The sequence below is a fragment of the Giraffa tippelskirchi genome, chromosome 10 (genome assembly GCF_054371585.1).
Source record: "Giraffa tippelskirchi isolate mGirTip1 chromosome 10, T2T-mGirTip1v1.2.pri, whole genome shotgun sequence".
Classification (NCBI taxonomy): Eukaryota; Metazoa; Chordata; class Mammalia; order Artiodactyla; family Giraffidae; genus Giraffa; species Giraffa tippelskirchi.
Genome location: NC_137284.1, coordinates 89,056,059 through 89,081,787, shown reverse-complemented (window position 1 = coordinate 89,081,787; position 25,729 = coordinate 89,056,059). Strand labels below are relative to the sequence as shown.

The window sequence follows — 25,729 nt, the reverse complement described above, 5'->3', positions numbered from 1 at the left end:
CTATAATGGGGTACCACCTCATATGGGTCAGAATGGCCATCATTAAAGTCTACAAATAATAAATGCTGGAGAGGATGCGGAGAAAAGGGAACTGTCCTACTCTGCTGGTAGGAATGTAAGTTGGTGCAGCCACTGGAAAACAGTACACAGTTTCTTCAGAAAGCTAAATATAGAATTACCATATGATCCAACAACCCCACTCCTGGGCATATAAGCAAACAAAACTATAATTCAGAAAGATACACGAACCCCTATGTTCATAGCAACACTATTCACAATAGCCAAGACATGAAAACAGTCTAAACGTCCATCAGCAGATGAATGGATAAAGAAGATGTGGTACATATATCCAATGGAACATTACCAAGCCATAAAAAGAACAAAATAATGCCATTCGTAGCAACATGCATCCAACTAGAGATTTCATCTAAGTGAAGTAAGTCAGAAAGACCAATACCATATGATATCACTTATTTGTGGAATCTAAAATATGACACAAATGAACCTATCTATGAAATGGAAACGGAATCAGAGACATATAGAACAGATGTAGTGGTTGCCCAGGGGGAAGTGGCTGAAGGAGGGTTGAAGAGTGAGGTTGGGGTTAGCAGATGTAAGCTTTTATATATAGAATGGATAAACAACTAGGTCCTACTATATACCACAGAGAAATATATTTAATATCCTATGATAAACCATAATGGAAAATAATATGAAAAATGTAAAACTGAATCATTTTACAGCAGAAATTAACACAACATTGTAAATCAACTATACTTCAATAAAAATATTGATCAAAAAAAGAGAAATGAGTTTGTTAAATATTTCACTGAAGTTCAGAAGCATTGGGGATCACTTTCCCTCTACTAAGATGGTTACTAAGATGGTTATTAACTCCATAGTTTCCTCATATTCTAGTTGAAAACAACAGAATGCTTTTTAACTGAGTCTTCTGATGTTTCTCTATGATTTGGGGGCAACATGAAGGTGTGACTGTCTAGTAAAATCTCACCAGATGAGCAGCAGAGTTGGACATTCTCTAACTTACTCTTAGAAAAGTATGTACACATGATTTTTACAATAATAGCATTTGAAAAATGTGATGAGTTTTGAACTTTACTCAAATTTAAGAAATCATTTCTTAAATACCTTCCTCACTAGTGAGTGGCAGTGACAAATATACTCATGAGGTGACCCTGAAAAGATGTTATTTCCATAGGAACCATTTACTAAACAGTCACCTTTGAAATTAAAAATATCAGATGAAGACCTCAATTTTATGTTGTCTCTTCATATACAAACCACTTTAAAATCCACAGAATTGCAATCAATAAATATATAGAGAATACAAATGGTATAACTTTTCCTCAAAAGTGATTCTTTAATTTATCTACTAAGACCCGTGGACTTCAGTAAGTAAATACCATAAATTATATCAATGGTGAGTAAAGTATGAAATGGTAAAATATGGTTACTGCATTTTGTAATTTTCTAAGACATTTGAAAAGACCCTGATGCTGGGAAAGATTGAGGGCAGGAGAAGGGGGCGACAGAGGATGAGATGGTTGGATGGCATCACCAATTCAATGGACATGAGTTTGGGTGGACTCCGGGAGCTGGTGATGGACCAGGAGGCCTGGCATGCTGCAGTTCATGGGGTCGCAAAGAGTCAGACATGACTGAGCGACTGGACTGAACTGAAGACATTTCGAAAACATACTCCAAAATTCTTGAATCAATATTTTAAATACACAAGATCAAATTTGATTTCTTCTCTATTTTCCAGATAAGGAAAGTAGTATTCATAAATTATGGGACTAATTCCAGGTCATGGACCAAGCAGGAAAATTTAAAAATCAGACTGCAAAATCAAACTTAGTTCATTACGATTTTTTCTACTTCTGTGCACCTTTCATATTTTCTTGCCCTTAACAATTAGACTCTGCATTTCCATGTTAAATGAATTTTAATCATAATTTGATAGACATCCAAGCACATGCATATGAAAATTAATTCATAAGGACTAGAGAAAAAAATCTTATGCATTAAAATACTGTATGGGAATATATAAAGATGAATACCATTAATAATTTTTTTCTATGAGATAAGCAAGCATATTTAAATAACTAACCTAGGCAATTTAGCCTGATAATACTATAAGATTAACATAGATTTTTAAAACATCAATAGCTTTTTATAAGCTAGAAAAATATGTAATGTTAATCAAATTCCTAAGAAGGGACTCCAGAAATAAATTAGAAAAGTGTCAATTTCCAGGGTTCATTGAATCCAGCAAATAGAGGGGCAGCCAGAAAAATGAGACAAAAATGATATCTATAGAGTTCCAAACTACTTCAATTTGATGTTATTAAATTCAGGGGAGACATGATTTGTGGCTTCCCTTCAGTGAAGTGACCTTTGACCTTCAAATTAAAAACACAAAAAGAAGCTTCTCACATTTGTCTTAGAAAAGACATTGCAAAACAATTTTCTAAAGTGTTAAGGGACTTACCTGTTTCCATTTTCCCATCTTGTGCTGCAGGCCCGTCGGGAATCACGCTTTTCACCTGCAGAAACTCGTCAGGCTCGTCTCCACCAATGATGGTAAATCCAAACCCCATGTTGCTCTTTTTGAGTGTGGTGCTGAGAAACGTTCCCTTCAACTGGGAGGCATCCCGGGTAAAGAGTGGCTTTTCTACTGGCCAGTAAAAGTTAAAAAAGAAAAAAGCACGGGGGTTAAGGCACATTCTTACACAGCGAAAGTCAGCCACTGAACAGCAACCCCAGTGCAACTGTCAGGTTAATTACGGTAAATGCAAGCTGGTGTGACTGTGAGAGCAAACCTGTGAGCACCTGCCACACACACAGAGCCAGCCCAAGAATCCAGGAAAACGTGACAGAGCTTTTGGGTTTAGACAGAGTTTGTCAAGTCAGTGTGTCTACTCACTAAACTCACATTCTTATGCTTCCAAAAGGGCTGAACAGACAAAGATAAAGCCTAACATCATCCAGACACGTGTGGATCCATTCTTCTTGTTTTGAAAGGGTCCAGGTAGGAGGTTCGGAGAAGGCAATGGCACCCCACTCCAGTACTCTTGCCTGGAAAATCCCATGGATGGAGGAGCCTGGTAGGCTACAGTCCAAGGGGTCGCTAAGAGTCGGACACGACTGAACGACTTCACTTTCACTTTTCCCTTTCATGCATTGGAGAAGGAAATGGCAACCCACTCCAGTGTTCTTGCCTGGAGAATCCCAGGGATGGGAGAGCCTGGTGGGCTGCCGTCTATGGGATCGCACAGAGTCGGACACGACTGAAGCGACTTAGCAGCAGCAGCAGCAGCAGGTAGCAGGTTTGTGTGAGAGGCTGGGCCTGCCCAAAACCTTGAAGGGAGAGGACTAGAAAACCAGAATGGACTATTTTGTCTAACACAAAGTAGGAGCACTAGAATATTAGCACCTCCTAAAATGTCTAATTTAATCAGAAAGAGTGCCTAGATGTGGGACTGAGTTAGCCTTTGCTTATAAGATACTATGAAGATAACCAGATAAATCTGTTTCTTACGGACCTGATAGCATTTAGTATACTCTAAAATGTGAGCAAGTGGCAAGTCAGTATCTCTAAATATAATCATGAATGTAAAAGTAACACAGTTTGTAGCAATATGTTGACACATTCAAATTATATACCCAAATAATCTGAAAAGAACTTGAACCCACTCATATAGGTTTAACTAGTAATATGTTTTCCAGCTATGATCTGTAATAAGTATGAGTGAGTGAAAATCACTCAGTCATGTCTGACTCTTTGCAAACCCATGGACTATATGGTCCATGGAATTCTCCAGGCCAGAATACTGGAGTGGGTAGCCTCTCCCTTCTCCAGGGGATCTTCCCAACCTACATATTTCAAATGCTTTAAAAATAATAATCATGCTATTAATAGTCATGCTTTAAATGCTATAAGTGAAGTATATTTATATATATTTACTTTCAGTTGTTCCATTTTGAGTGACATGATTTAATATTTATAAGAACCAGACTGTACCTGGTGACTAAGTTTAAGTATTCTGTTTTTGCTCCATTTTGGGTGATATGTAATGGATAAACTACAAAGTAATGAGGGCCTTATACTGGGATTTTACATTGTTTTGTTGTGGCTTAATTCTTAAGCCATGTCTGACACTTTTGTAACCCCATTAATGGTAGCCCACCAGGCTCCTTTGTTCAGGGGATTTCCCAGGCAAGAATACTGCACTGGGTTGCCATTTCCTTCCCCGGGTCATCTTCACCACCCAGGGATTGAACCCTCATCTCCTGTATTGGCAGGGGGGTTCTTTACCACTGAGCCACCAGAGAAGCCCTTACATTGTTTACATATCACATACATCTTTATGAAAAAGAGGGCTTCTTTAAAATATAAATGCCACCTATGTTTCCTTTATGAAAATAAAGTTTACAATTTGGAAAGAAGATCAGTGTGAGACTTTTACATTCATCTTGATGGTCCTGCAGTGAAACAGTGTGAATTCATCCACAAGCATAACTAGGCCTCCCAACTACCAGTGTGTCCCTCGTGCTTTCACGTGTTAAGAGCTCACTAAGACGTGAAAAGTATATGCAGCATCTCATCCCCGCCCGTGGCTCCAGGGTGAATTCAGGTGCAGCAAGCGGCCCAGGACATACCGATGCGCCAGGGCCTCCTGTAGTAAGACAGGTCACTCACACTGCGGGACCGCTCCCGGGCGGCGAGGGGGCGGGCGGATTTGGGCCTAGGTACTGTCGATGAGGAGCTGTCTACTGTCACAAAGGAGAACAAGCCTCATTCTCGTGCTTGGTCATTTGAGGGAAACTTATGAGTCTCTATGAATCTCTGCAGTTTACGGTATCACTGTCATACCCATTCATCTCCACTTGGCCACCTGCTATACATTCCTGTGCAGTGCTGCCCCAGTGTTAACTTCACTCCTGGTTGCTAAGTACATGCATTTAGAGCCAGAGCAAACACCCAGCTAAAGCTAACTGAGGGGTCTGGGGAAAGCAAATCAATTATATGAAAGGGTTGGAGCTAAAGGCATATTTGGAAGAGCAGGCAATTTGAGAGACAGTCTTTCCCTTTGAAACACTGAGTGTTGACAGGTACTAACCTCGGAAACCTGGGGCCTGCAGGGGCTTTGTTCCAAGTTCTGTGTGGGGCATGTTATGCTGCTGTAGCTTCCTTTTTGCTTCCAGGACAGGGTTTTCAAACTGTGTTCTTCTATTTATGTGGCTGAAAAATAAAATTTCAAATTAGAATAATAATGGGGCAAAGTCATTTAAGAGAACAAATGGATAGCTCTACAGAATGCAGCTGAGTACAAGATACCTTACATGATTATAGTTGAAGCCCCACCAGGCACAGAGTCAGGTCTTTGCTGGGGCGGCTTGTGTACAATGCATGTTTCTGTGACAAGAGAGTTCTCAATAGTTCTTTCATATGGTATTGTATTTAAATTATGCATGATTCAGCTAAAAGAGCTAGAATATGCACTCGCTTTCTGGTCTACTGTGTTGATTTGAGATGAGTTTCGTGCACTTAAATATGTGGCCAACAAATGAAATTTATATCAAATGGTGCTGAAGAAAAAAAGGGTTATCTAAGCTTTGTAAAATTCAATGAGATAAGTATAAAGGCAATTCACTGATTGTCTTACTCTTATAGCAACTAAAGTCTACACATTTTAGAAATGGGCAGACCTGTATTAAAGGGCTCGAAAACGGGGAGAAAGATCCCTAATGATACACATGTGTGGAATTTATGTTAACAACATTAAGTTGTAGAATACCTTTAGGATGACTGATGCTGAGAGATCAATCAAACGGAGAGTATTTACAGTCTTCCTAGTGAGACAGTAAACTTCCAGATATCAGATACAGAGTATCTTTAAGCAAGTATGGATCAGCTAAACTAAGGGCTTAGACTTTAAGAATTCCTTATAGTATCCTTAGAGTATGAACCACTTTTGTATAAAATTTAAAGTTCTTTATCCATAGAAAGGGTGGGAACCACAACCCTGCCTAGTAATACTCATGTAACTATTTTTTCTGCATATGCCTCACCAGAGGATTGCCATGTACACTGATTTTGGTTCTTTGTACAAAAACAACTAGGGTTATAGTATGAGAGTATGAAGAGGAGAGGGCTTAGAAGAGGAGTGAACAATTAGTATTTAAAGGACTTCCCTGGTAGCTCAGATGGTAAAGAGCCTGCCTGCAATGTGAGAGATCTGGGTTCTATCTCTGAGTCAGGAAGATCCCCTGGAGAAGGAAATGGCAACCCACTCCAGTATTCTTGTCTGGAAAATCCCATGGACAGAGGAGCCTGGCAGGCTACAGTCCATGAGGTTGTAGTCGGACATGACTGAATGACTTTCACTTTCACTTTCTGTGCCAGGTACCATATATAAATTTTCTCAGTTAAGTCTCATGACAATAGTCTAGAATTCTAATTATTCCCATTTTAAAGGTGATGAGACTGACACACAAGAGACTGAATGACTTGCTCTAAGTCACATTCCCAGAAGTGAATAGGTTGGTACTTGTAACATGTCTCTACATGTTTTACCTACATACCTTCTCTTTCTCAATGTATGATTTCACACTGAAAAGTGCACACATGATGTGCACACAGACTTCTCTCATCTTAGGTCTATAAATATTCATAAGAAACAAAAGGAGGTAAGAGAAACCAAATCTTAACAACCAATTTTCTGTCAATATGAATAAGATAATTCCTTTTGTGAAGAACTAAAGAGCCTCTTGATGAAAGTGAAAGAGGAGAGTGAAAAAGTTGGCTCAACATTCAGAAAACTAAGATCATGGCATCCGGTCCCATCACTTCATGGCAAAGAGATGGGGAAACAGTGGAAACAGTGTCAGACTTTATTTTTTTGGGCTCTCAAATCATTGCAGATGGTGACTACAGCCATGAAATTAAAAGATGCTTACTCCTTGGAAGGGAAGTTATGACCAACCTAGACAGCATATTAAAAAGCAGAGATATTACTTTGCCAACAAAGGTCCGTCTAGTCAAGGCTATGGTTTTTCCAGTAGTCATGTATGGATGTAGCTGAGCACCAAAGAACTGATGCTTCTGAACTGTGGTGTTGCAGAAGACTCTTGAGAGTCCCTTGGACTGCAAGGAGATCCAACCAGTCGATCCTAAAGGAGATCAGTCCTGGATGTTCATTGGAAGTACTGATGTTGAAGCTGAAATTCCAATACTTTGGCCACCTGATGAGAAGAACTGACTCACTGGAAAAGACCCTGATTCTGGGAAAGATTGAGGGCAGGAGGAGAAGGGGATGACAGAGGATGAGATGGTTGGATGGCATCACCGACTCAATGGACATGAGTTTGAGTAAACTCTGGGAGTTGGTGATGGACAGGGAGGCCTGGCGTGGTGCAGTCCATGGGGTCGCAAAGAACTGGACACAACTGAGTGACTGAACTGAATTGAATTCCTGTTGAGGCAGAAAAGCAATTGCCAGAAACCTGCTGAGACAACTGCAGTATCTAAGTACTTGCTCACAAGAGCTGGGGCAGGGGAGCTGCTGCCACACAGGCTCTGGGGTCAGTGAGTCCTGGATTCAAAATCCAGCTCTGCTGCTTGATTAGGTGTGTGACCCTGCACAAATTATTAAGCCTGAAACGTTGGCATCTTCCATCTCTCAGATGGGCATAATACTGCCTCCCCCCAGGAGTGATTGTAAGTAAAAGGTGCATGGTGATGCAGCCAAAGGAGAAGGTACAGAGATGAGTAAGGGCAGAGCTGGGAATAATATTTCTGATGTAATAGGAAGATTTCAACTCGAATCAGCGGACTTCCCTCATAGCTCAGTTGGTAAAGAATCTGCCTGCAATGTAGGAGACCCTAGTTCGATTCCTGGGTCAAGAAGACCTGCTGGAGAAGGGAACAGCTACACACTCCAGTATTCTTGGACTTCCCTTGAGGCTCAGCTGGTAAAGAATCCGCTTACAATGTGGGAGACCTGGGTTCGATCCTTGGGTTGGGAAGATCCCCTGGAAAAGGGAAAGGCTACCCACTCCAGTATTCTGGCCTGGAGACTTGCATGGACTCTATAGTCCATGGGGTCACAAGGAGTCAGACACAACTGAGTGACTTTTACTTTCACTGGAATCAGCAATACCCTATCAAGCCTCTCCTCTCTTCCTGTGAAACTTAAGAGTATCAGTGGTGAAGCAGTTAAAGCAAGACAGCCTGGGTTTGAGGTGGCATCTGAGGCAAATTACTAAATTTGCTGGCCATCGATATCCTCATCTGCAAAATGGGGACATTAATATCTACTTCTTGGGGTTGCTGTGAAGATATGAGAAGTTATATTTGCAAAGTACAGATATACAGGGAGAACCCCACAAGTATAAAGTACAGTTGTTTATTCTTCAAGGTATAGTTATTCCCTATTACTATTACTATATTTGTAAGTGCAACTGCTGTTATTATCATTATTTCTACAATGCTTTCCCCATCTGTCCCATAACTCCTTCTCCACCCTCACCCAGCAACATTCCAAACCTGTTTTATGCTCCTCCCCTTGGTTCTCACATAAAACCTTCAACAAACTTCTCTCATCAGTTTATTTATTTTCTTATACATTGACTCATTGTTGAGAGAATTTGAGTCCCTTTTTAAAGAAGAACAACAAGGAAAAGTAAACAAAATCCATGGTGAAGTTAGTTGAGTCTAGGTGGAAGATCAAGGGACAAAATTAATAATATAGGATCCTATTTGTTTACTAGAGTTATGCTGCAAATTAGTATTGAGCTTTCAAGCTGCTAATCCAGCAGTAAAAAGAAACAAGTTATAGTCTTTGGAATATTTAAGATAAACTCAAGACGGTGGTTCTAAAGGACATAGTATTCCTGTTATTCAGGCTCATGAGATCATTCTTTCTGGGTCTTGGATAAAGATATTTTTGTGATATAGTGTACAACATCTTAAATGATAATGTCACAATAATTAATCTAACAACCTGATCATACTGTGTTTTAATGATTGACTTTCATATTTATTTCCTTCTTGATATTGTACATACCTGTGTATAGGGTCCACAGGTTATTCAACTTTGTATACTAAGCACTGGACACAGTGAGAGACAACATACACACACACACACACACACACACACACACACACACACACACACACACACACACACACACACACACACACACACACATATATATTGTTGTTAAGTGTTGAGTATGTGTTTTAAAACTTTTGTCTGCAAATATATGTTATTAACTTTGAGAAACTAGAAACAGTTCTGAGGTGTCCTGAAGTTACCATCTTCATTTCCTAACTATTCTGTTTCTGTTTCTCTAGGTCATTATTCATCATGTACATAACTTTATCCTTAGAAAATACATTACAAGAACTTTCTGGGGTAGTTTTACTACACAATTGGGTTCCTTCAACTTGCCACATGCATGTAATTACTTCCTTAGAAAAGTCAATGTGCAGCCACTTGCTTTATGGAAACTATGTTGAAAAGATTCCATTCACCATTAAACTGAAGTTCTGCATTTCACAGAGAATGAAAAATACCAATGAACTCATCTAGTATGACTTGTACCTGACAAATAGTGGAAGTTGGGGATGGCTTTAGTGTCCTGAGCTAATTGCTACAGAACATTTACATTGTCACAAATAGAGTCATTCATTTAAAATTTAAAATGCTCTCAAGCTTTAAAAGACCTGTCACAAAGAAATATGATTGTCGCTGAGTAAGGAAGCCTTGTCTTCCTTTTGCTTCCAGTATGAATAGCTTCTAGCCCTTTTAGCAAGGATTTGGGGGTCTTACAATGTGTAAAAGGATGTGAATGACATATGCCATCCTCCTCTTCATTTTTTTAAAGACTCTGTGAGGGAATTATTAGCCAGCTCATCCAGCTCTGTATGGGACAGGAACCTAGGAGACTATCAAAAATTCTTATTCTTATATCTAGTCTATTATTACATTTTAGTAATAGAATTTTTAGGTGTTATGAGCTAAGGGGGTAAGAGACGTATTCTGAGGAGGGTAGATCCCAACAGCCCCATTTCAGAAATGCAAGACTACTGATATGAGATCCTTCCACATGGGGATGGCAAAAGGATATTCAAGGATGCCCTTCCATCACCTGTTCTCTTTACCACTATAGTCACTCATTTGCAGCTTACCTCTCCCACCCTCTTTCATTACGGAATGGAAACATAAGTTTGCATGTGGCAGTACTTTGTAGTCCTAGATGAGCCTGAATAACTTAAAAACAAACAAACAAACAAAACAGAGAGGATTCAGGCACACCCTGACTCAACTGAGTCACAATCTCCAAATGGAGTATACAGCTTGACATTAAAAAAAAAAAAAAAAAAAAAGGCTTCCAGATCACTCTCTTGTGTAGCTAGGGTTGAGGGTTGTAATCTCCAGAGATGGAAGCTGCAAAGGTGTACAAAGGTGTCCTTTATTCAACTAGAGGTTTCTTTTCTGTTCTCGGCCTTGGGGAGTATTAACAAATGTTCTTTCACTCAAGAAGAGAGGACACATGCAAATGAAAGTTTCAGACATGCACAGAGGGGAGGAAATATTTATGGTGGATTGGATGACATGCTACCAAAGGTAGTCCCAGGTCTGAGTCCTGATTGACTGCCACTCCCTTCACTGTGGAGAGGAGATGGAAGAAACAAGGGGAATCCTCATGTCCTGAGCCCATCAGTACACACAGGACAGGTCTGCTGGGTGATGAAGGCCATGGTCTGACCCTCACTAACAGTTCTCCATCCATAGTCCAACCTGTTCACTGCTCATCTTGCTTCTCCTGGGTTTGTGGAGAGGGACATTTTTAGCACATAGTCACCAATAACACTTTTTGCACCTAGTGGCCACTCTCACATCGTCTTGATTTTGGTTGAGTTTAGAAATAGATCAGTGGGTCAAGTGTGAGAGAGGAAGAAAGCGCCTTTCCAATGGAGATTGTACCATGAGTAAAATATTTCCAAGGGGATCAAGGTGGCTACACTAATTACTCCAAAGCATGAGGTAGCCTGCACTCAAGAAATGTTTGTAGCATAAATATCTGGATGGAGGCAGGCAGGCATTAAAGGTCATAGATCTTGGTGTTTTCCAGTTTAACTCTCCCATAAAATATATGTTGTGACAGAACTTCAGGTGAAGCTTAGGGCCAGTTTATGAGCTATAACCAATCTGCATCTGGGTAATGACCCATGGAATCCTGCAAAACAGAGATTCTTTCAAGTCTTTCTTATGATAGTGAAAAAGTCATCCACTTTGCTTAGGAAAGATGTGGACCTGCTCCCCTGTGTTAAAACAGAGATGTGCTCATATGGAAAGGCACTACATAAGGGACAACATGTGGGAGCACCAGGAGGCAGCTGCTCAGCACTGGGTGTGGGAAGGTTAGCTTGGTGTTTGGGGTTGCTGTTCAGTATGTCATCCTGTCTATGCAAACCTGCTCCTTCTGGGGCTTCCCAAAATCTATTTTATTTGGAGCATATTTTTTTTTAAGAGAATAATTCCTGAGTGGAATCACAGAACGAATTTCCTGGTTGCTTGGTATTCCATAATTTTTCTTTGACCCTAATTCTGACTCCCACACTCCAGGATGATTAGCAAAGTGCATGCTGCCTCTTCACATCTGAAGCCCTAAACTGCAGCTAAATGGGCAGCCAAACACATACTCTGCCCCCCTCCCTGTATTTTTTATTCGCTTTAAAACAAACTTTGAGAAGATCCCATAAAGTTTTCTCTACTATTCAGTATAGATAAGTGGAATAAAAGCTTCCTTTTGCTTCAGAAACTAATAAGACAATAATAATACTGCAGGGAACCCACTCCTTGCCCGGAGAATCCCATGGATGGAGGAGCCTGGTAGGCTGCAGTCCATGGGGTCGCTAAGAGTCAGACATGACTGAGCGACTTCACTTTCCCTTTTCACTTTCATGCATTGGAGAAGGAAATGGCAACCCACTCCAGTGTTCTTACCTGGAGAATCCCAGGGATGGGGGAGCCTGGTGGGCTGCTGTCTATGGGGTCGCACAGAGTCGGACATGACTGAAGCGACTTAGCAGCAGCAGCAGCAACACTGCAGGGATCTTCTGGGGCCAACCCTCTTGACAGAAGGTGGGACACTGTATTAAGAACTTGGTCACTGCAGTCATGTTGCTGGCATTTACATCCAAGCCTTTCCCCCAATCCCATCCTAGAATGTGATCTTGGGCACATTATTTACCCTTCCCGTGCTTCAGAATTTTTCATCTGTAAATATGGGATGAAAGTAATATCACCTCATAAAGTTGCTGTGCATATTAAATAAGTTGAGTATATCACTTAAGACCGGTACCTGGATGTAAGTAGTCAATAAATGCTATCATGCTTCATCAAACATTTGTTTCTCAAATGGTCTTTGCTGGGAACTGTGGAAGGGGGTGCAGGGATGGGCAAAGATCAATTAGACACATAGTCTAGCAGGGGAGATAAAATAGAAACAAAAAGAGCTATAAAATAGGCTTTCCCTAATATGATGTGTGCCTTACAGTGTTTTGAAAATATAAATTTTAAAAGCACTAGTTCTAAGACTAATGTTTTTTTAAAAATGAGCTTTGGATAAATGGAATAATTAAATCTATTTCACTTGGAGCATTAAAAAAAAAAAAAAAAAGACTAATAGAATCCTGCCTCTTGAAGGATTTCTTCTCAGTTCTAACACTTAAGTGATCATTTTCTTTCTATGAATGCTCATTCATTATTCCCTACTGTACCTGAGGGAAATGTAGATTTGCTTTATGAATGTGGGTGGGAAAATTGAGTCACTCCCATGTTCTCTTGCTCTTTCTGGACATGAGGGTGTCTGATGTGGGGTCATAGTGTCCAGGTGGGAGGTGGACTCATGGCCAACTGAGGAGAGTATTCTTATATTGGTGCTGAAACTCTCACAGCTAAGGAGTCTGGCCCCCCATGCCCCTCTAGGCAGAGCTTCCCAAATGTGGGTATATTTTCAGATAAATGAGTTCTCCTCTCTTCCCCAGTAGTGCTGCTGCTGCTAAGTCGCTTCAGTCATGTCCGACTCTGTGCGACCCCATAGACGGCAGCCCACCAGGCTCCGACGTCCCTGGGATTCTCCAGGCAAGAATATTGGAGTGGGTTGCCATTTCCTTCTCCAATGCACGAAAGTGAAAAGTGAAAGTGAAGTCGCTCAGTCGTGTCCGACTCTTCGCGACCCCATGGACTGCAGTCTATCAGGCTCCTCCATCCATGGGATTTTCCAGGCAAGAGTACTGGAGTGGGGTGCCATTGCCTTCTCCGTCCCCAGTAGTGGTGCTACGTTAAGACACTGACATGTAATGTGTAATGTGTCTTTTATGTGTATCTTATGTAGAAGTGGGATTCATCACCTAGCCATTACTATTCACCAATTACATGGCAAACTTAATATTTTACTCTCAGCAGAAATGACATTGTGCCCTATCATTCATGTCATGAAGCCCCCAGGACCTACTAGTTATGTAGACTCATTTTCCAAAATTTCAGAGCCAGTAGGCATGCATTTAAAAAGGTTTTCTATCCATTTCTTCTCACTTTCATAAAACATGTGTCTTAAATTTTATTGCTGGGTGAAGGAGGAGGTCATTGTTATCATAGGTATTGCTAACCTTTTGCTTCTAGATTGAGCAAAAGTAGTGAGTTATAAATTTAGAGGTACTATCGAGTTTATCTAGAAGAAAACTAAATGACAAAACTATTTCAGCATCTTTCTGTATTGAGACATAACTAGATAAATTGCTCCTCCACTGGTATCTGCCAACTCTAACTCACTGACTTCAGTCTTTCAAGACTCATATACACATTCATCAATGTATCAGTGTGCAACACACTGCTGCTGCTGCTGCCAAGTCACTGCAGTTGTGCCCGACTCTGTGTGACCCCATAGACGGCAGCCCACCAGGCTCCCCTGTCCCTGGAATTCTCCAGGCAAGAACACTGGAGTGTGTTGCCATTTCCTTCTCCAACGCATGAAAGTGAAAAGTGAAAGTGAAGCTGCTCAGTCGTGTCCGATTCTTCGTGACACCATGGACTGCAGCCTACCAGGCTCCTCTGTCCATGGGATTTTCCAGGCAAGAGTACTGGAGTGGGGTGCCATTGCCTTCTCCGGAGCAACACACTGGGAACACAGAAATGAATGCAATACAACCCTTTCACCAAGGAGGTCTGTATTCCAATGGGGAAGACATATGAGGTTTGTCTGCCCAGATTTGTCTAGGACTAAAGGCTTTCCCAGGGTGTGGGACTTTCTTTGCTAATACCTGGACATTCCTAGGCAAATTGGAATGAGATGGTCACTCTATAAGCAGCCAGAAAATTTGTATGCACAAAGTGAGGACTCAAAAGAAAAGACAACTGAGTCTGATGCTTCAGGGAAATTTCACAAGGGAAGTGATTCTTGAGCAGATTCTAGAAGGAGAGATGTATCTTTAATACATCTGAAAAATTTTTTAATACAGATGGAGAAAAAGTCATTTTAGGAAGAGAATAGTGGATTCAAAAGTGTTCAGGGACAAATTCTATCCTGCTTAGTGAGAGCACAGGGATGGTGCCTACACCTACTACATTTCCGTGTAGATGGTGGTGTGGGAGCAGGGGTGTGGGGGAGAGGATGAGTTATGGGACAAGAAGAATACTTCCAAGTCATGGGAAGAAGTTCTATTTTGTTTCAAAGTCTCTATACTTCCACTATGGCTTTAGTCTAAAGGATGACCACAGCTTTGAAAACTCTCCATTCTGGAAGATGTGCCTGTTTCCTGAACATGGGCAGATTAGAGAATTAGTTTCACCATATTAACTGCATGGGAAGAATCGTGATACTCCCTCAAATTTTCAACCATCTCAGCATCATTTACTGTACCTCCAATGTACTGGTCATTCTACTTACCTGGTGTTATGAGGACAAGCAAGATGCTCTGTGACTATGAAGAATCCATTACCCAGGGAACTAGCCATTACAATGTGCTGGGAAGGGTGAGACTAGTCTGACTTGTAATATACTGGATTGAACTGGATTGCTATTTATTAACAACTTATGCATGAGCTATTGAAATGTGAAATCACGATACAACCCAAGTCTGGTGGTTGGTGGTTTAGTCACTAAGTCGTGTCTGACTCGTGCGATCCCGTGGACTGTAGCCTGTCAGGCTCCTCTGTCCATGGGATTCTCCAGGTAAGAATACTGGAGTGGGTTTCCATTTCCTTCTCTAGGGGATCTTCCTGACCCAGGAATCAAACCTGGGTCTCCTGCATTGCAGGCAGATGATTTACCAACTGAACTATGAGGGAGGCCCCAACTGAAGTCTACTGAACTCCAAAAATATAATTAAGAATTATAAACCTGTGCATACATGTCACTCATACATAATGCTAGAAACACACAGCCATGTGTACAAGCATACTTCAGGTGTGACATAAAGGAGAGTCAGAGAAGTGAGGAATCATGAAGGCAACACCACTAATGCCTAGGATTATCCAAAAAGGAGGGGTCAGTGAAAGAGCGCCAGTGAGGGGAGACAGACACGACTGGGAACAAGACTGTGTAGATCTTGAAAGTCAACGTGACAGGAAGATAATTCCCACTTTATAGAATAGCAAACCCCTCTAGGTTTCCAAGTCTAATATTAAGAGGGAGATAAACATTAAAAAAAGATTATTCTTGACTACCGAGTCTTTATTACTGTTTATATCAGAGAATAATTAAATACACAGTGATTCCTTTTATAAGCTAGACAGTAATGCAGGAAGAATTAGGAAACAAAACAAAATTAAAAGTACTCTTGATGCATCTTAGGGAGAAAAGGCTCCTTTGCCAGATACCTAGAATCTGCACAGAATCTTTTAATACCTTGCATTAATAAGTGGCCATGTGGCCTGACTGGGCAGGAGCCTGTCATTCTGAGAAGATAAGGACCCTGGGAAGATAAGAAAGGCATGGAAAAGAAGTAATGGGAAGAGATGATAAAGGTTCAGCAGAACCAAGAGCAAATACAGGTGGCAGTAAGTTGCTTCACTGTTGGTTTTAATAGCTTGCTTTTTGGGAAAACTAGTGTTGGAGAGTTTTATATAATTAACACATTATGTCTAAAATTATGCCATTACAGGAAGATCAGAATTCTGGGATGACAGTTTCCTGTATCTGTAACAGGGGATGTATTTTTATGTAACATGTTTCTTCCTTTCCACAATAGATACACAAGGTTGGTGAATGTAGGCCCCCACTTTGGCTGAGCTTGTATTTTCCTTCCTAAAGCTCCAAATAAAGATGGAATGCATGATGTTGGATATTTCAGAAGAACATTCCATCTTGCACACTTTACAGTTACTTAATAGCTGTTCAGATTTAAATTCTATTTAATAGATACCACAGTTTGTAGAGAGAAACAGTTATCTGACAAATGAATGCCGGCCTTGTAAATAAAAGAGAGCATAATGGGAGAGTGGTAGGGAGCAGAGAGAGATAAGAACTTCTATTCGTTGAGTAAATACTATATGTCAAACTTTCAGGTAAACATGTTTTGTGCTTTTAATTGAGCTGCTCCTCAGAGAGGGTAAACAATTTTTAGAAGTTCTCACAGAAGGAAGTAGATTCATGACTCACACCCGGCTCTGTGTAGTGCCAAATCCAACAACATTGATCTAGGTGCTTCTGACACAAATACACATTTGCTTTTCAATGATACTTCTTCTGTATATTTAAGCTTGGACTATTTTTAGCAATCTGTGAGTACTTCAGGGTGGTTCTCAATTATCAGTGTTGTTTGTGAAACTGGATCTCACAGAATTTTAAATTACAAGCTCGTTTTCAGAAGATAAAATATGAAAATATAGCACATTACTTTGATTATTGAATTATTTTTTAAAGAACTCAGTGATTATGTGCATAGAAATAGGGACTGTATACATTTTATAAGAAAACACATGTGTGTGTGTGTGTATTTCACATATCAGGAAAAGTGAGAAATGAAACGAGAATGAGAATATGGGTGAGGAGCCAGGAGACCGGCTTTGGGTAACTTAATTTTCAAACCAGAGGAGTCTCCTCTGGGGGTTGCCTGTGAGCTTCACTTAGGGCTGATCCTCACTCTACTTTTCTTGAACTCCGTCCTTACTATCTCTGGAAATTGAACATGGGCCACTTTCTCTGGCCATTATGATAATGATAATAAGATTTTGCACTAACATTTATGAATAAGATTAGAGTTTTATGTGAGTGAGAATGGGGGATGGTCAATAATAACAACTTCCTATGCCTTGTCTCAAACTTTGAAAAGGACATATTAGGTCCTGCTGAAGTCCACTGATGCAATAAGAAGTGAAAACGTGGTACTTGCTAAATTACTTACAGAAATTCCTTATGTGGTAACAAGGTGGAACCTCAAGTATGAGTAAGAACCCTCCCCCTGAGGCTCAATGACAGCTGCATGGCTAAGTGTGGGTTAGCCAGGAAGAGGAACATAGGCGAGAGGAGCCTCCTGCACTCTGGTTTCCTCAGTCTCATGTGGATCTCTGGGACTTCACCAGAGGGAAAGCCACTTACAATGAGTCTCAGTGATCATTCTCTATTCAAACATCAAACCAGCATCTGAAGTTTAGAACACATTTGCAGGTTAAATCTACCTCTGATTACCTTTGTAAAGTTCCCCTAATATCTCTGAATTGCAATAGCGATGGCACCCCACTCCAGTACTCTTGCCTGGAAAATCCCATGGACGGGGGGGCCTGGTAGGCTGCAGTCCATGGGGTCATGAAGAGTCGGACACGACTGAGCGACTTCACTTTCACTTTTCACTTTCATGCACTGGAGAAGGAAATGGCAACCCACTCCAGTGTTCTTGCCTGGAGAATCCCAGGGACAGGGGAGCCTGGTGGGCTGCCATCTATGGGGTCGCATAGAGTCGGACATGACTGAAGCGCCTTAGCAGCAGCAGCAGCAGCAGCATCTAACTATCCTGCTCACCTCACAGGACTGTTTTGAAGAGAAATATATGAAAGTGTTTAAACATGAAGCACTGTATAGATTTTTATATTATCTGGTGGTACTCAGAGTATGGGAGTCAAGTGTAACTTAAATACCAACAGCATCAAGTCTTTTCATTCCTGTCCTGGGCTGCAACTCTATTTCTATCTCCTACGAGGTTGATGGTCTGGCTTAAGTTTTTCTGTCTGTAAAACGTGAATAATATCTAACATAAAGTGTTGTTGTAGTTATGTAAAATGCCGAATACATAAAAAGTACTTAGTAGATGGTAGCTATTAATATGATTTTCCTGGCTTGACTGATAGTTGTTTATTATTTATGTATTAAGTCAATGCCCCCAACTAACTAAGTAATAGTACAGGAAAAAGAAAGACAATCATTCCCATCATTTTATCTGAAGATACATTCCTATGTTTGTGATGCCCCATTGAAACTGGAGAAAGTGAAGTGAGAATAAAAAGAGGGGACTTTGTCAACCTCTATATATAACTGTTGTGCTAAATAGAAATTTGAACTTAGCTCTTTACATTGTGACAGACTCAACAAATGTTACTTAATAAGCTTTCAGAAACCAAATACCTAATGGTGAATTTCACCTGGACTAGATTAATGAAAAATAATTTTATTGGCTTATCACAGCAAATCCAGATAAGCTCAGCCAAAGGACAGAATTTTTTTCTGATTTACCTAGTGGTGAATTTCACCTGGACTAGATTAATGAAAAAATAATTTTATTGGCTTATCACAGCAAATCCAGATAAGCTCAGCCACAGAACAGAATTTTTTTCCTGATAATTTTAAAGTTCATCTTATTTAGCTAGACTGAATATACAAAATTTGGTAACAAAAAGTTTGTTACCTATCTATTATATTGTTAGCTGTCTATGGTAACATAATTTCAACTAGTTAAATAAAGTCATCTGTTAAACACAGTAACACAAAAGTAATGGGTAGCCTCTCCCTTATCCAGGAGATTTTCCCAACCCAGGATCAAACCCAGGACTCCCACATTGCAGGCGGATTCTTTACCCACTGAGCCACAAGAGAAGCCCAAGAATACTGGAGTGGGTAGCCTATCTCTTCTCCAGGGGACCGTCCCTATCTAGGGATCAAACCCAGGTCTCTAGCATTGCAGGCAGATTCTTTACCAGTTGAGCTACAAGGGAAGCCCAAGAATACTGGAGTGGGTAGCCTATCCCTTCTCCAGGTGATCTTCCTGACCCAGGAATTGAACTGGGGTCTACTGCATTGCAGGTGGATTCTTTACCAACTGAGCTATCAGGGAAGCCCCTTAACAATGTCACCTTGTACTATAAAAAAAAGGAAAACAATATTCCCTTCAAATGTCTTCAGCTCTGACAGTAGTGAGAAAAATATAGTTCTCACCTGATTTTTTGTTTATAAGCTTCTCTTTATATCACTGACTTTTTATTTAATGATAATCAGTTTCATATCTGTAGATATAAAATACATTGTAGATATCAAATACAATGTATTCATGACAATATATTGTCAGAGCTTTGTAAGGAGATTCTATTATAATAATTCACTCTTTCTGGAAGTCTTTCATTAACATTCACATGATGGGATTGTTAAAATCATTAAAATAAAATAAAAGAATGGTAATATATGTTATTGTCTAGCCAAATAACAAGCAGAAATGGAAATAAAATGCTTTTAAATTTTAAGTAGTCTTTGATCAGCAGGCATAATGAGAACACAATGAGGCTTAACACGGGAGAATGGCCAAATTTATCCTTGTTAACACAAGGTGCAGTGGATATTCCTTGAACTCTTAGCAATCACCTAATCTAAACCACTCATTTAAAAGATAGAAGCTAGAGAGGTTAAGTGTAATTTTCTACCAGCCTATAAATTCAAAACCATGGATGCAAAAAAGGACAAACTACTACTAACATTAAGGTCTGTGACACAAAAACAATTTTGAGAAACGTTACCTGAATAGTAAAAGAGATGAAATTATCGTTTTCATGTGGGGGTGGGTGACTGTCTTTTGTTATATTCATAATAATGTACATAAATGACATCAATCTACTGCTTCTTCTGTTTCACTAAATTTCTTCATCTGTCTGACAGCCTCTCTCTGAGCTGAATGTGATTCTAGTTTTGTATCCATTAAAGATCTAAAAGACCTAAATGCCAGCCAACCAGTTTAATTCCAGAGAGAATTCTTTTCCAACATTAAAGGAAAAACAGCAAAGTTGTTTCAGTATGCTAGTCTCCAACATGACATGATGCTGAGGGATTTTTAGGATAATTCTGACCCTATCCAATTTTTCACTTCATGTGCTAACTTCAGAACTTAGTCTGAGATATGGCTCCAAAGTACGTGGTGATAAAGACTGGTAGTATGAGACAATTTGTAGTTCATTCACAAGAAACCTAACATATTTAATCCAGACAGAGATTAATAAACTATATAAGCTAGTTCAGTTCAGTTCAGTCTCTCAGTTGTGTCCGACTTTTTGCAACCCTATGAATCACAGCACGCCAGGCCTCCCTGTCCATCACCAACTCCCGGAGTTTACCCAAACTCATGCCCATGGAGTCAGTGATGCCATCCAGCCATCTCATCCCCTATCGTCCCCTTCTCCTCCTGTCCCCAATCCTTCCCAGCATCAGGGTCTTTTCCAGTGAGTCATCTCTTTGCATGAGGTGGCCAAAGTATTGGAGTTTCAGCTTCAACATCAGTCCTTCCAATGAACACCCAGGACTGATCTCCTTTAGGATGGACTGGGTGGATCTCCTTGCAGTCCAAGGGACTCTCAAGAGTCTTCTCCAACACCACAGTTCAAAAGCATCAATCCTTCGGCACTCAGCCTTCTTCACAGTCCAACTCTCACATCTGTACATGACTACTGGAAAAACCATAGCCTGGACTAGATGGACCTTTGTTGGCAAAGTAATGTCTCTGCTTTTTAATACGCTGTCTAAGTTGGTCATAACTTTCCTTCCAAGTAAGCATCTTTTAATTTCATGGCTGCAATCACCATCTGCAGTGATTTTGGAGCCCAAAACAACAAAGTCTAACACTGTTTCCACTGTTTCCCCATCTATTTGCCACAAAGTGATGGGACCAGATGCCATGATCTTAGTTTTCTGAATGTTGAGCTTTAAGCCAACTTTTTCACTCTCCTCTTTCACTTAACTATTTCACAAATTATGGAGTGATGACAATAATTTACTTGTTATTATAACATTACCTTGGCAAGAGCCAAACAGAACTATCCAGTGAAAGATGGTGGCAGTTTTCTCTGGGTCTGGCCTAGCAATGACCTACACAGAATAGAAATAGGTGATCCCTCCTCCATCAGGAGAGATAGCACATCTCACAATACCCTAGGACCTCTGAGTGAAGAAACAGCACTGCCCATATCCACCTGCTTACACTCCTCTCAAAAGGTCGCCTGAAACTCCCTTGAGCGACACTGCCCAATTGCAGACTGTCCTCCCTTCCTTCACATGGCCATTCTCCCGTTCTCATGGTCCTATAGAAAAGATGGGGTAGAAGGAGAGAGCATGGTCCTTCCTTGGGAGCATGCAATGGTGTTTCCAGTTATGACCATTTTTGTCATCTCTCCTTGGGATAATAAGGGCTCAGGGATATTGCTGCCTCTACCACTCAGTTCACCTGCTGCGTGCTACCTGCTGTGCTCAACCTCTCCAGGAGTGTCTAAATGAGAGCCTAATTTAATTCACTAGATCATATAAAAATGTTTCAAGACAAACAAACTGTTTACATTACATTCATGTTTTCATTACATACATTACATTATTCTCTAACATTCTCAAAGAAAAGAAAAGATGATGCTGGAATAATAATTATTTTGTCTTTTATTACTGACTTCAAAACAAAAAGTGATTCATTAGAATTGTAAAAACAAAAAAATAACTGCTATCAAAGTGATTAAGTCATTGTTATTTGTAAAAGTCCACTTGCAATTAAATCTATTTAAACTTCTAGGTGCCAAAGGCATTTTTTTAAATTTCAAACCAGAAGATTTGCTAAAATAAGGCAGTTTATCAGCTTAAAAAGTTGCTAACGAAAATATATCCAATTATAGGTTGAGTTTTCTTTCCTTCAGGTAAAAGACATTCAGGAGAAGGAAAGGCAACTGGAATACAAAATAAATTTTGGTTGTATTAAAATGAATCAGTAATGGGGAAATACCTTTCAGCATGAAAAATCATCTCTAACTTCATGAAAAGGGTTGATGAGGGGCATATACCCAGGTCTTGACTGGATGATAATAGTAAGAAGGGAGATTGGACATGAGACTTCATTTCGATTTGAAAGAATCATACTTTAAAAATATTTGACAGACTTCGGCAAAAAGAGCAGAAGGAAGCATAACTTTTTCCATCAATCTGTGGTTGAAGTGCAGTGTTAACAAAGTAGATCAATAGCCAGTTGAAATTTACATAGTATGAGTAAGTAGTACAAAGTGGTAAGTAAGAACTATCAGTGATAAACTATTAGAAATGCTAACACAGTGTAAAGAACATGTATGTGAACCTAGGAGACCCTTCACGATAAGGTTTGATGCTTGTCTTCTCCAGGCAGAAAGGAGTGATGCCACATACTATGAAGTTGACCTGGATCAGCCAGAAGGAGGTAAAAATGTAATAACTTAGTAAAAAAGAACTGACTATAGTTTGGTTAGAAATAGAATATCTTATGTTTATTTTAATATTCTTATTCCCTTCATTGAACTGTGAAGTTAATTGATTTAAGGAGATGGCAAGAGTGAACGTCACATTCTAGGAATCAGTGAACTAAAATGGACTGGAATGGATGAATTTAACTCAGATGACAATCATATCTACTACTGTGGGCAGGAATCCCTTAAAAGAAATGAAGTAGCCATAATGGTCAACAAAAGAGACCAAAATGCAGTGCTTGGATCCGTCTCAAAAACGACAGAATGATCTCTGTTCATTTCCAAGGGAAACCATTTAATATCACGGTAATCCAAGTCTATGCCCCAACCAGTAATGCTGAAGAAGCTGAAGTTGAATGGTTCTATGAAGACCTACAGGACCTTTTAGAACTAACACCCAAAAAAGATGTCCTTTCCATTATAGGGGACTGGAATGCAAAAGTAGGAAGTTAAGAAACACTTGGAGTAACAGGCAAATTTGGTCTTGGAGTACAGAATGAAGCAGGGAAAAGGCTAATAGAGTTTTGCCAAGAGAATGCACTGGTCATAGGAAACATCCTCTTCCAACAACACAAGAGAAGACTCTACACATGGACATCACCAGATGGTCAACACCGAAATCAGACTGATTATATTCTTTGCAGCCAAAGATGGAGAAGCTCTATACAGTCAGCAAAAACAAGACCGGAGGCTGACTGTGGGTCAGACCATGAACTCCTTATTGCCAAATTCAGACTTAAATTGCAGAAAGTAGGGAAAACCACTAGACCATTCATCTATAACCTAAATCAAATCCCTTATGGTTATACAGTGGAAGTGAGAAATAGATTTAAGGGACTAGATCTGGTAGACAGAGTGCCTGATGAACTATGGACGGAGGTTCGTGACACTGTACAGGAGACAGGGATCAAGACCATCCCAATGGAAAAGAAATGCAAAAAAGCAAAATGGCTGTCTGAGGAGGCCTTACAGACAGCTGTGAAAAGAAGAGAAGTGAAAAGCAAAGGAGAAAAGAAAATTTATTCCCATTTGGATGCAGAGTTCCAAAGAATAGCAAGGAGAGATAAGAAAGCCTTCCTCGGCCATATGACCCAGCAATCCCACTGCTGGGCATACACACTGAGGAAACCAGAATTGAAAGAGACATGTGTATCCCAATGTTCATCACAGCACTGTTTATACTAGCCAGGACATGGAAGCAACCTAGATGTCCATCAAGAGACAAATGGATAAGGAAGCTGTGGTACATATACACAGTGGAATATTACACAGCCATTAAAAAGAATACATTCGAATCAGTTCTAATGAGGTGGATGAAACTGGAGCCTATTATACAGAGGGAAGTAAGCCAGAAAGAAAAACACCAATACAGTATACTAATGCATATATGTGGAATTTAGAAAGTTGGTAAAGATAATCCTGTATGCGAGACAGCAAAAGAGACACAGATGTATATAGTCTTTTGGACTCTATGGGAGAGGGCGAGGGCGGGATGATATGGGAGAATGGCATTGAAGCATATAATTATCGTATGTGAAACGAATTGCCAGTCCAGGTTTGATGCATGATACAGGGTGCTTGGGGTTGGTGCACCGGGATGACCCAGAGGAATGGGATGGGGAGGGAGGTGGGAGGGGGCTTCTGGAAGGGGAACACAGGTACACCCATGGTGGATTCATGTCAATGTATGACAAAACCAATACAATATTGTAAAGTTAAAAAATAGATAAACTAATTAAAATAAAAAAGAAGAAAGCCTTCCTCAGCAATCAATACAAAGAAATAGAGGAAAAGAACAGAATGGGAAAGACCAGACATCTCTTCAAGAAAATTAGAGATACCAAGGGAACATTTCATGCAAAGATGGGCTCAATAAAGGACAGAAATGGTATGGACCAAACAGAAGCAGAAGATATTAAGAAGAGGTGGCAAGAATACACAGAACTGTACAAAAAAGATCTTCATGACCCAGATAATCATGATGGTGTGATCACTCACCTAGAGACAGACATCCTGGAATGTGAAGTCAAGTGGGCCTTAGAAAGCATCACTACGATCAAAGCTAGTGGAGGTGATGGAATTCCAGTTGAGTTATTTCAAATCCTGAAAGATGATGCTGTGAGAGTGCTGCACTCAATATGTCAGCAAATTTGGAAAACTCAGCAGTGGCCACAGGACTGGAAAAGGTCAGTTTTCATTCCAATCCTTAAGAAAGGTAATGCCAAAGAATGCTCAAACTACCACACAAATGCACTCATCTCACATGCTAGTAAAGTAATGCTCAAAATTCTCCAAGCCAGGCTTCAGCAATATGTGAACCGTGAACTTCCAGATGTTCAAGCTGGTTTTAGAAAAGGCAGAGGAACCAGAGATCAAATTGCCAATATCTGCTGGATCATCAAAAAATCAAGAGAGTTCCAGAAAAACATCTATTTCTGCCTTATTGACTATGTCAAAGCCTTTGACTGTGTGGATCACAACAAACTGTGGAAAATTCTGAAAGAGATGGGAATACCAGACCACCTGACCTGTCTCTTGAGAAACCTGTATGCAGGTCAGGAAGCAACAGTTAGAACTGGACATGGAACAACAGACTGGTTCCAAATAGGAAAAGGAGTGTGTCAAGGCTGTATGTTGTCACCCTGCTTATTTAACTTATATGCAGAGTACATCATGAGAAATGCTGGGCTGGAATAAGCACAAGCTGGGATCAAGATTGCGAGGAGAAATGTCAATAACCTCAGATATGCAGATGACACCACCCTTATGCCAGAAAGTGAAGAAGAACTAAAGAGCCTCTTGATGAAAGTGAAAGAGGAGAGTGAAAAAGTTGGCTTAAAGCTCAACATTCAGAAAACTAAAATCATGGCATCTGGTCCCATCACTTCATGGGAAATAGATGGGGAAACAGTGTTGGAATTTATGTTTTTGGGCTCCAAAATCACTGCAGATGGTAATTGCAGCCATGA

General features: G+C 40.2%; 1 protein-coding gene across 4 annotated transcripts in view; it reads right to left on the bottom strand.

Moving 5' to 3' along the window:
* The window catches only part of MAGI2 (membrane associated guanylate kinase, WW and PDZ domain containing 2), a 1,446,920-nt gene that overhangs the window by 321,981 nt on the left and 1,099,210 nt on the right, over nt 1-25,729 (bottom strand). For all 4 annotated transcript variants that reach the window (XR_014067178.1, XM_081535656.1, XM_081535657.1 and 1 more), the window contains exons 8-9: nt 5,145-5,266; nt 2,513-2,695 (exon numbers count right to left, since the gene is read on the bottom strand). Coding sequence is in view for 3 of the 4 variants with exons in the window: in XM_081535656.1 (XP_081391782.1) it covers nt 2,513-2,695; nt 5,145-5,266 (305 nt within the window). In the remaining variant the exon portion in view is untranslated. The remainder of the gene's footprint in view (nt 1-2,512; nt 2,696-5,144; nt 5,267-25,729) is intronic.